The 12,164-nt window shown below is 44.7% G+C and overlaps 1 protein-coding gene across 5 annotated transcripts in view; it reads right to left on the bottom strand.

Annotated features, from left to right (window-relative positions):
- Positions 1-2,890: 2,890 nt before the first annotated feature.
- SSH1 (slingshot protein phosphatase 1) overlaps positions 2,891-12,164 on the bottom strand; it is a 55,326-nt gene continuing 46,052 nt past the window's right edge. For 4 of the 5 annotated variants that reach the window (XM_039505488.1, XM_039505487.1, XM_039505489.1 and 1 more), the window contains 5 exons: positions 10,371-10,417; positions 8,858-9,004; positions 6,767-6,967; positions 5,124-5,745; positions 2,891-4,587 (listed from right to left, as the gene is read on the bottom strand). In XM_039505488.1, coding sequence (XP_039361422.1) covers positions 3,310-4,587; positions 5,124-5,745; positions 6,767-6,967; positions 8,858-9,004; positions 10,371-10,417 — 2,295 coding nt within the window. In that variant the 3' untranslated portion in view covers positions 2,891-3,309. The remainder of the gene's footprint in view (positions 4,588-5,123; positions 5,746-6,766; positions 6,968-8,857; positions 9,005-10,370; positions 10,418-12,164) is intronic. The other variant, XM_039505491.1, reaches the window with a different exon arrangement.

Raw genomic sequence — 12,164 nt, 5'->3', positions numbered from 1 at the left:
AATGGCTTTACCCATGCTCACTACCACCCCTCCTCCCCAATCCATCTTTTACAAATAAAACCTAAGTAAGAACAACTAAAAGACAAGTAATAAAAATATTTGGAATACACTACAGTAGATATGGACCTGGAAACGCACCCATGATGCTTTGACATTAGGCATATCATAACAACATTAATATTTTAGATATACCACCACACCCCAGATACAGCTAAACTGAAATGTCACAACTGGGGAGGGAAGGGGGGGCATGTGTCAGTGAATTCACAGTGTATTGAAGTGATCTAGTCAGTATTGATTTCCAAGACGCACCAACGGGTGGGTTCAGTGAAAAGAACCACACCAAGAACGCACGACAATCACAGCATCAAAAGAAGTGTTCATGCTAAATCCACTTCTGAACCTTTATAGCCAGACAATAATACAAACACTGCAGCTAAGGGAACGTCCAACTCTAGCAATGACATCGGTTTCCCGACACTAGAAAACATGGATTACAAAATGTTTCACATCCTCGGAGATATTGCCATTGTCTGCCTTGCTTGAGAAGCTTTTGCTTCTTTCACACATGAAATGGCAAATCTGCCATATGCTCAAGATGTATACACATTTTTGACCCCTCTATCTAAGGAAAAATATTCATCTACTGCTTCCCAGCCCATATTTCTCCTGCTTTTAGTACAAAATTGGGGGAGTTACTTAAAAAAAAAAAAGGAATCCCAGGTATTCTAAATGGTGGAAACCAAGGGACACTTCCCAAATGGGTAGTCAAATATTTTAAATAGCAGCTTGTAGGATTTGATGTTCAAAGTTGCTCACTTTCCATCCCCATCTGAAAGGCTTTATCCAGCAATGGCTCTGCAAACGCAGATATTTAAAAAACAGCTCAGACTCACATGGACCTGGTTGTTAAAACCATGGACTGCAACAAATCCATTGTTTGTTGTCACTAAGCTTTAAATTTCACCATGACACCAAAGTTAGTCTAACTCATGGAATTCAGGCATTTCTGAAAATGTAGGAGCCTAAGTTCCATTTTCAAAAGCACTTAAGTCACTTAAGTCTAAATCCAACTGATATGCAATGGAACTCAGACTACTCAGTGACTGAGGCACTTTTGAAAATTATATTCTTAATTTGGCAAAAAGGTATCTCCCAGAGTTTTGGAGGTCTTTTAAAATGTGCTTCTTCTAGCAGGCTGGCAAACGCATTCTACCACAATGTGTTACTCACCCCAGAGGCGAAGGGCCTCCTTTGACGCATGTTGCACCTGGCAGGGGCGGGAGGGCAATGGTACTACAATATTTATCTGAAATTTTTCTGTACTAAACAGTCACTGGGTGTGAAGACAATGACTCACAAATGAATATGGGGCTGGTTACCATGATGCTGTCAATGCCATGTCACTGCCCCTTTGTTGAGGGACAGCATTTTAGAGCTAAACTGGGTTATCTGTGTGTCCAACTGGCCTGTCTCGGGAAGTGGCTCAAGCAGATTTCTTATCATCTCATCCATTCATTTTGATCAACCCCATTTTTACTTGAATTCTGTTTTATCACCAAAGGCTGAATCCTGAAGTCTGTGCCCAAGATTTTATGCAACAGACTCCCACTTGCCTGAATGAGAACTAAGTGGAAACAGAGTGTTTCTGAATTGGCCATAAACCTCCAACAGAAACTAGTACCAAGCAGCTGATGAAAAAAAGAACGATAACAGCCAATGGCTCTGCTCTAGGAGGTAATCCTGCACAGCTGAAGCCGCTGACTTCAGAGGCTATAGGACTGAGCCCTACATGCCTCACCGTATCAGAATCTAGCTAGCAGCACCATGTAGAAGACTTAATGGTTGTTTAACACTATGGAAACTAATCTAGCTCTCCACTTTTCCTTCCTTTCTGAGATAGTGCAATATTCCATTTAGGCTAGGACAGTAAAACTACTGCCTCCTCCTTGCACTGGCCTCACACTCTGCCCTTGGATGGGTGTGTAAGATAGTGACACCCAGAGGAGCACCACATGTTCATCCGAGAGCAGAATTCGCCCTTCTATTTTCATCAGGAGTAGATCATCACTGAAATTAACCTGTGCATCCCAGACAATATGTACTATAAACAAACAAGAGTAGGAATACGCATCCTGCCCCACTGCTGAAATAATAAACCCTTTGGATGTTACTCAATGTGGAGACTTGTAAACCGCTTCAGAGCTCAGTGACAACCATACACCTTCCTGAGATAACCTGCTGCTGCTTTGCATTTCTGCTGCAAACTCCAGGATGCGAGAAATATTCTACCAAAAATAAACTGACTTATCTCCCCAGGTTTCAAATGCAGAGAATGACAATAAAGCCAACCATCTGCCCTCTGTGGCAGGAGACAGGTCAGTCGTCTTCTCATCTGCAATGCACGCCATCAACAGTCTGATCAAGCAGGGCTTCCAAAACACAAGTGCTACACCACTGACTCCAGCATCACATGCATTTCCACAATGGTTCATGGTCACCAACTGGCCAGGCTTGTCATTATTACTGGGATAACTATCAAACCACAACAAGAGCAACAATACCTGAAGAACAAGACATTTCTCCACTTTTACAGAAGCCTTCAAAACACACAGCCTAGATGTCATTTTGTTATTAACACAAGACACTATGACAGCTAACCCTGATTATACAGTAAAGAGGAACTATCGGGTCAGCAGATCACGTAGTCAATAAAAAAAACAGCTCTACACTTTTTCACTTGACTTCATAGTTAGAGTTACTCAGTACAGTAAAGCCTACACCTCAACACTCTTTTGGGTCTTTACAGTTGATGTCGTAGGAATGCTTTTCAAAAAACTTTAAATATCCTGGAATAAGCCTTAAAAAAAACAACACAGAAATCATCAAGTACAGAGGTAGAGTTTATGTTGCCATCTACAGGTTTTTCCACAAGTGGATGTTCAAACTAGAGACTTGTGCTATGTTTGTTTTGCAAAATAAAAAAATTAAAAAATGCCATGACTTTTGTTGAGACTTTGAAACAATATTTTCAGCATTTTTTTACATTATATGTATTTTAACATTATTATGCTTAGCAAACAGTACTGGGAATATTGTCCTATAGGAACAGTAGGCAGTTCACACACCATGTCCTCTTCCAAGCCATGCAATGTTTTTTCCCATTGTGCCATTCACCCAGTTCAGTTATGTCCCTCTTTCTCCCCACTTACTGCACAAGGAAGGGGGTAAAGATGTTGTATCAGATGAACTATTGGGTTCAGGCAATAAATGCTGATTAAAAAAAAAGAAAACATGCACCAGAACGTGTCAACTTTTGCCCTTCCGAAGTGTGCTCTTCAAGTTTTCTGTGGCTGAATTTGCTAGCAGTTTGGAGCTTACGTCCACGCTCCTCAGAGAGGATTGTGACTCGCAAAGCATGGAAGACTCACTCGATTTGGCCTCTTTTGAGTTCATTAGCGTTGACACATCCATGTCACTTGATAAGTCCTCAGAGGACAAGTTAAGACACCCTAGCTTGGCAAGAGAATTGGATCTCTTCAGAGGGGAAGAAACAGTCAAACCAGCAAGTCGTAGCCTGGTTTCGATTTCCTGAGTTCGTTGTTTCACCAGGCCTGGTTTCCCATGCACACTGTGTATGCTGTCGCTACTAGAACTGCGTGTCAAGTTGGAACTCCTGGAAGATGACGGTGTATAACATATGGTCTTCAGAAAGTCCCTTGTGTAACTGCTCATGTGTTCCAGCCTGCATAGGACAGGCGTGGAGGTTTTCTGAGACAGTCCCTGTAAGGGGTTTTTGGCCTCTAACTTCTCCACATCATTCTCTGTGTCTTCAGATATTAAAGGTGCTGGACCCAGAAGAGATACTGGGCTTTGGTGCAAAGCCAAATCTTGGTTTTCCTCTGGTATACTAGCATCGATTCTGCTCATGGAGCTCTCTCTTACCAGCGATGAGGATTCTGATGGCACACTCTTCAGACGCTCCAGTTCTTTGGTATGTTTCCTAACTAAGCCAGCTTTTTGAAGCTGAATAAGAGATTCTTGATGCTGCATCAAATAACTGTTTGTGGTGGGCTTTTCCAAATCTTTGCTAAACAGCAAGTACTTCAGGTCCTTCGTGGGTTTGACATCTTTTCTGGATGGAGACTCTTCCTTCATCACTTCTGTATTCAGAGGGCTCTTCTCACAGTGGGAATTTCTCCTGGCAAGCAGTGCTTTGACAGGTGTTTTTGGTGCATCTTTTGGCTTTTCAGAAATATTGCAATGCTGATCCACCACAGATTTGCAGGTGCCACCTTCCAAAACACTAGTTCCCTGCAGCAATGGAGGCAAAACATCATTTTTAGCCCTGATTATTTCCTCAGCCTGCGACTTGCTAGGCATTTGGTCCGACAAGTTAGAAGTCACATGGGAGAGGAGCGAAGGCTGAGTACAGATTGTAGAACTGCAGCATGCGGCAGCTGGATTCAGCGTCTCACACTGCTCCCCAGAGGCTTCAGCAGATGCACTGGCTGAGGAATACATGCAGTCAGTGCATGACTGGTAGGAAGGCTTGACTTTACTGAGGATTCCAAATATGGCATCGCGCTATAAAAGGAAAGAATAGGCAATAAGAAGTCAGACAAACAATTCAGTGTGGATGCAGAACAGCATTGTCAGAGTAGTTTAAAACAAGACAGATTTGCAGCTTGAAAGGGAAGACACAGAACAATAGGAAACATTTTCTCTATAAGAACTGCAAGGCCTAAAGGAAGCCTCTCTCCATTATTGCTGAAGTCTGGGCTCGGGTGGGAGTCAAGCCATGAGGATCCCTAGCTGACAGTGTCTGGAGTTGCAGGAAACCAACCATTTCAAGTGATGGTCATGAAAGGCGGCTCCCCTGAGAGGTTTATAGCATGTTCACACAGCTGCATGCTCTCTTTGGTGGCTGGCTCCACAACTTCTGCAAGCAAAGCGATGTTCAGAAGCACTTCTACAAGGAAAAGGCTCAGCATGGAGACAGGCACCACTACAGGAGCCTTCACTTCTAAACCAAATTACATCATAATCTTACGATGCGGAGAGTTGGCTCATGCACACGGTGTCGGGTGTTACTAATCATCTACGTTTAAGCCCATACGCACCTCGAACTCCTCTGGGCAGCTCCTCTTGCTGTTGTTGTTATTCAAGTTCTCTCTGTTCAGTAAGTTCTCCTCCTTGTGCACAGACAAGCGCCGTTTCCACCTCTCCACGGGATTTTCCTCCCTGATGCCTTCCTTTCCCGGATCCGCCTGACTGGGCACACTCCTCCCCTTTGGCATGCTGGACTCCAACTTCTTCACTTCCTTCTCACAGAAACTTCTCAGCTCTGCCAGTGGTTCTACTTTCTCCTTGGCCTTCATTGTATCTGCCGCAGCCTCAGGAGGGACTGGGGGAGGCTGAGCCACCAGCAAATTGGCCTGCTCCGAAAGCACGTCTCGCTCCAGATCCTCCACCTGGAAAAATATTTCCCTGTCACCAGGCAGCTTGTTCTCCAGCAATGAGTCGGACAGGCGCCGGAAGCAGTAGTGAAACCCCCCGGCCTCCATATTGGCTCTGTTGTCCAAGTACGTGGACTGTGAAGGCGCGTCCAGGTCAGATAGACGGTTTTCTAGATCGATGTCTAAGCTATCGAGCAGGAAGTCACTGGGCCCCATAGAATCATCTGCATTCTGGCGTAGGTTGCTCTCTGCTTGCTGCTTCCACAGCTTGTTATGACGCTGTTTGCTAGGGAGAAAAATAAAAGGCACAAATTACTACAATAAAACACTCAGCAGCTGTCGTATGTAAAAACATCACAGTGCCCCACCCCATACAAGTCACGCCCCTCAGAAACCTTTGGAGGAAACATGCAATCCCAGCAGATCACCCACTACAGAGGACAGTGGCAATGCAGGGCAGAGGAGCAGGATGTACGAAGCAGCGAGGCTCTGGTCTAAATACAGGGAACAAATGGCTGGGTCATAACGTAAGATTCAAGGGAAGAAAAACAACAGCAACCAAAGTCCTCAAGAATCAGGTAACTGTGACTTAAAAGGCATCAACCACCTCTGTAGTTAGCTGTGATGGCTGCTATGGAAATGAAGATGATACACACATAATGAGGAAACAGAAACAAAACCCCCCAGCTGAAAGCATCCGGATCAAGCGCACAAAAAACATGCATCAGAGTCACACGAGTATAACTTTAAAAAGATGCTCAGCTAAAACCAACTAAGGGCTGAATCCAGCTGTCCTTGCTCAGGCAGACTTCCCCAACTTCAGGACTTTGTCCTATGTACGTCTATGCAGCGACAGGAACTCAGCCGGCTCCAGGCATGAGAGCCCAGCCACGCAATGAGCCTGCTGGGCCCAATACCCCTTACTCAGGGATTGTGCTCCCTGAGTGGACAGAAGAGCCAACAGAGCCCCATTTAAGCCTTGTAGCAACAGCAGCACAGTGGCAGCTCGGTGCATTCCGTGCCAGCAGCTGTGCCAGACCTGCTTCCTGTACCTGCCCTAGCTCCAACCCACGCCTGAAACATTGACAAAAACTGCATTCGCTTCCCATTTTTCACAAAATCATGTTCCCCCTTTCCAAGCAACTCTCTGATCATTTTTAACTTATTTTTCCTTTGCCTAGCATAGGCCTTACGTGTGTGTACACACAACTGCAAATTGCTAATCCTGCTTTGTGAGACATTCTAGTCTGCAACAGGCTCGTTTTGTTTCCTTGCAAGTCACCTTCTCATTCCACCCATCACCTTACCTTGCATCTAAAATCCCTTCATATTCCAGCAGCTGTTTCATGAAGCCTGCATTTGGTCTTGCAATGCTGCGTTTTTGCTTCACGTAATTATAGGCTTTTTCCAAGGACCAGCCAAATTCCTTCATTGCATAAGCTATAACCGTAGAGGCAGACCGGCTAACACCCATTTTGCAGTGTACCAGACACTTAGAGTGATTTTTCCTAGAGAGGAAGGCAAAAAATAAGAAAAACTGTATCTCAAACCCTTTTGTTTATTAAGTTTTACTATCACAGTTTTATATGGTGCATGGATGGTCGTTTGTTCTCCAGACCGAGCCAACATCACAGCTCAGAGGGAGTTAATTGCTTTGGGTTACATGGTCCAAGAAAATAAACTCTCTAGGAAAGTTAGGATTTGGAGAAGTGTGACACTCCCTAACCCCTCTCCTCTCACCCCAACCACACTGCTATTTCAGATACAACCCAAAGCTCCCTTTGTCTGCATGTCCCTGTCTTTGGAGATGTGGGTTCCCTACCAGGCCCCCCTGCACTGTTCATTGCACGAGGGCTTCTCTATCACTTGTGCCCTGGCGGGTGGAGTGACTGGATGAAAATCACAGAGTAAGAAGTCTCACAAATAAAGAGGCTTCCTCGGAGAGGTTGGTGCAATCTGAAGAGCAAGTAACAGGGTTGGCGGCCCAGCGGGGCCTGGCAAGAAGGCCCTTATGCCAGGCCCCCATCTTCAAAGGTGGAGGCAAGGCAACTGAACGAAGGATCACACATGGCAATAAGCGTCTCCTGCTATGTATTTAGGAACTTCAATGCCCATTATGTCACCTGGCAGAATTGTGCCACAATCTGTCAGGGATGGGACCGCCACAGCTTCAGATGCAGCCCCTTTGTTTTTGAGCCCATTATTAATCCTGACATTGTGGCTGATGGACAAAGTCAAATTCAACCGCTGGTTACACCTCTGCAATCCTAATGATTTGGTACTAACTTAGGGCAGGATTTGGCCGACTAATGAAAGAGGCCAAATTAACCAGGTGTCACTGTCCAGCTACCCCATGCAGATCCGAATGAAGAAAAGCCCATCAAGTTACAAGGCACATGCTGAAACCCCAGCAGAGTGTGAGTGGTTCATGTCACTAATTGTTGCCGGGAGCCATTGGTCTGCTTATTCTATCACGGACAAAATTCAAGGATTTCAAAGTGTTTTACTTCATCAGAAGGACCCTTAGGGGCTCTTGACATCTTTTAGGGCGTTAGATGCGAACACAAACAGAATGTAGCATCGTTACTAGAAACAAACAAACATTTCATTTAAAAAAAAGGGAAACAAAAAAGCAAGTTGAACAAGGCACTGAAAATAAAATTTCAGCACAATTGTGACTGGTTGTGAAGGGGTTAATGATTAACCACTGATGGGAACAGACGGGGTATTTGGGAATTCCAGGGGCCCAACTGAACTCCCTTTTCAAAGGCCTTTGCGAGAGCAGGGGTCCCAGAAACCTCTTCATAGCCTCACAAAGAGCTCAGCAATTAAGCAGCAAAGGGACAGCTACTTAATTGGCCTGGTAGAGCTACTTAACTGCCATGGCAGTAAAGACACTGAATGAGTTATTGTGCCAAACCTAGGACAGCGAGCTGAGGATATGAAGGAGTCCAGGGGAATTGGATGCTGGGGATAGAGTCAAAGTCAGAACAGATGCACGGACACTTCTCAGGACTTGTCCAAAAGCAGTGAGTTTCCAGTAATAGACAACGGGGATGGTTACTTCCCTACTGAATACACTTCTCATTGCCCCTGCCCTGAAGTGGGAACCACAGCTCTGTGACTAACAGGACATTCAGAGGGAGGCAGGTTTCAAAATGAGCTTCTGTAAATGGTTCCATATCCTCTGCCAAAATGCTATTCAGCAGCATGCCGAGGGCACAACACTATCCTTACAATAGCCACGGTACTGGTGAGGGAGCTTCCTCGCCCCCTGCTGGAGGAAGTGCCTCAGTGTCATGCAAGGACTTGACCTCACTCCACAGATTCCGATGACGGGTTCTTATCCTGACCTCGGATGCCCCCAAGCACTGATTCGCTCATCTCCATCCACTTACTTGGCTTTATTTATGAAATGATATGCCTCGTTCCAGTGAGCCAGGAGGTCTGTCGTCTCCTCGTCGTACACCCGGATATTATGATACGCAAATAGACCAGGAAAAAAATTATCGATCTCCCTGGTGACATTTAAAATGTAGTAGACGCTGCAGGATGCAACGGGAAACAAAGGCGGAGAGTTTAATTATCACAGCCCTGGAAGGGGACCTGGAATTCACGTGATAAACCACACACAACCCAGTGTAACACGGGTGCTCTTACTGCATGGGACGATCAACAGCCCCAAACCTCTAAGCTCTCCGCTTCCGATTAAATCAGCTGGCATTCTACATGTGAAGGACTGGCTAAATTGAGCTCCCTAACTCATCTCTCTCTACTATCATTGTCCCATGTAAAGATGGAGAACACGGGAAAGTGACTTGCCCACTCTACCAATGGGGAAGCTGAGGGAGAGAGAGGAGCCGAAACTTGATCCAAGTCTCACAATGAATCAATGTCAGTACTAGGAATAGAACCCGGGAGTCCTGAATCTCGGCCTTGTGCTTTCGCAACAAGATCATCCTTTCTTCCTTCTTCCAACTAGAAATATGAAATGAAAGTTGCATCATTTTACTCTACTTCTGCAGGATATAACAGCAGGATTTTAATCATAAATAGGCGTATACCAGGAGAGAATGAATGCCCATATTAAGTTATTATTTCATATAATTCAGACAAATCAATAGCACATGATATTTATTCAAGGATTTGTCCAGCTTTGACTTTTAAAAATGTCATTTCAAGAATACCATCACTACAGATCAAAGAATTAATGTGCTGGTTGTTTTACTTATTCCAAAGTGTTCAGACATCTGTTCCCAAGGACTACAGTTTAAACATCTTTATTCCTGCTGTTGAGTAATAACTTTTCAGAGCCTCATTATAGAGCCAACATGTGTCCTGGGCAAGCAGCAAGTATTTATACACAAAATTCCCATTGGCCTAAAACACTTAAAGCCAAGAAGTGATGTAGTGATGAGAGTTCACTGAGAGACAAGACTGCAGCCACCTGTCTGCACTAGTGGAATGGAGAACAATTCACACAGCTCTGCTCATCTTCAGGCAGTTTTGCACCATTTGGATAAGAGCTTTACCCCAAATACTGTAATGCATAATCTTCTGAAGTATTTGGGAATTCACACCTCAGACAACAATAAGCTTCCTCAGTATAAACTAGACTCCTACATAGGATTGGTCTTCCCTAGATCTCAAAGCACTTTACAAATGAGGACAAATGTTATCTCCATTGTGCAGGTGGGAAAACTGAGATAGAAAGAGAGGAACCATCTGGTCCAAGGTCACTACTGAGAATAGAATTCTGGTCCTGTGCCCTATCCACTGAAGTATGGCCTGAAAGTATTATATTTCATTTCACAAGACACCCGAACACTCAATTGAAAACAAGTGATTTGAGGATTTAAGAGTCTAACGTGTGAAAGCCAACATTAAGTAGTGGAAAGGGCCAGTACTCACCCCGAGCCTTGAAGCTCTTCCAGGTTGGAGGCATTCCACTCAGACCCCTAGGATACAAGTCACACACACATACACAGAGTAAGCCTTTGTTCTGCTGGGCACTGTACCGTCACTGTGCTCTTTGCTATCTGGACAATCTTTTCTCAGGAGCGCTAAACTAAAACATAGGCAATGGTTTCTGAAAAGAGTACAATAGGGCATGAGGTTCTAGGGCCCTGCATAACAATGCAGAGTTATTCTGCTGACTCAGCCTAGCAACCAGGCCAGACTGGTCCTATTAGCTACAACCCAAGAGTATAAAAGGTCAAGAGTCTCTCTGAGGCAAGAGGGAAGTAGGGGGAGAGATAGAGGGGTCAATCTGCTGGTAGAAACCCTAGGAAGCTCGGGTTGAGGTTTATTATTTATATTACAGAGCACATTCAGGCCCCAAACAAAATGGAAGCACCACTGTAGTAAACACTGTACATACACACAGAAAAAGTCCCTGCCCTGAACAGCTTACAATCACAGAATCATAGAAATGAGGCCTGGAAGGGACCTCAAGAAGTCATCTAGTCCAGCCTCCTGCGCTGAGGCAGGACCAATTAAACTTAGAGCATCCCTGACAGGTGTTTGTTGTTAACCTATGGCTCTTGACCTGATTTATGACATAGGAAGCTTTTAGGCTAATATATATTAACACGTGCTTTTAACAGGAAAGAGTAAAAATCAACATTGCTGAAAGGCACATGGAGGAACATAGAGTATAATGAGCAATATGCATGCTGGGACAAACAAAGGTAACGGCAAAGAAGCAAAAACCAGTTAAAATTGTAGCTTTGGGAAGATTTGGGGGGTGCTTGTGTCCAGGGAACTAACCATACTGACTTACTGAAAATACTGAGAATGGGGCTGATGCAGATAGCTCAGGGCAGCCTTGGAAGGTTAATTATGGATAGCTGGGATATCATAAGAACATAAGAATGGCCCTACTGGGTCAGAACAAGGGTCCATCTAGCCCAGTATCCTGTCTTCCCACAGTGGCCTGGTCCAGAGGGAATGAACAGAACAGGGAATCATCAAGTGATCCATCCCCTGTCGCTCATTTCCAGCTTCTGGCAAACAGAGGCTAGGGACACCATTCCAGCCCATCCTGGCTAATAGCCATTGGCTAACAGCCAAACAACATTTCCCGGAAGACGTCATATGGGAAGGGGCTGGAATAGCTTCAGATCTGGTCTTGGACCTAGGTGGGTGTAAGAGAGGAGATGAGTATAAACAAGGTGTGTGCCGACCCTTGGTGGGCACTTTGGGATGAGAGGCTGGTGTAAACTGGACCGTCACCTCCCACTTACAGTGTACTCCACTATCTTCTTCTAGCGGTATTTTCCCTGGTCCCAAGAGTTTGAGAGTATGACAGCACTATGGACTTTCTTATTATATGTATCTGTTTCTTGTTCAGTAGCATTAATGCTTTGGTTTATCTGGATGATAAATAAAACTTTTATGTTCATATTCCTGTGATTCATCAATCCCACTTGTTAAATAAAGTACGTAACCACTAAGGGAAAGAACCTGTCAACTGTGACCGGTGAACTTTGCACCTCAGGTAATTTCAGGCGGCACTGTCCAACCTGATCTTAGCAACCTCCAGTGGTGGAGATTCTACAACCTCCCTTGGAAGCCGGTTCCAGACCTTAACTACCAGCATAGGCAGAATTTTTTTCCCTAATATCTAACCTAAATCTCCCTTGCTGCAGATTAAGTCCATTACTACTAGCCTGGAGAACAACTGATCACACTGGTCTTTATAAC

This window comes from Mauremys reevesii, linkage group 18 (assembly GCF_016161935.1).
Source record: "Mauremys reevesii isolate NIE-2019 linkage group 18, ASM1616193v1, whole genome shotgun sequence".
Taxonomy (NCBI): Eukaryota; Metazoa; Chordata; order Testudines; family Geoemydidae; genus Mauremys; species Mauremys reevesii.
This window is presented reverse-complemented; position numbering and strand designations above follow the sequence as displayed.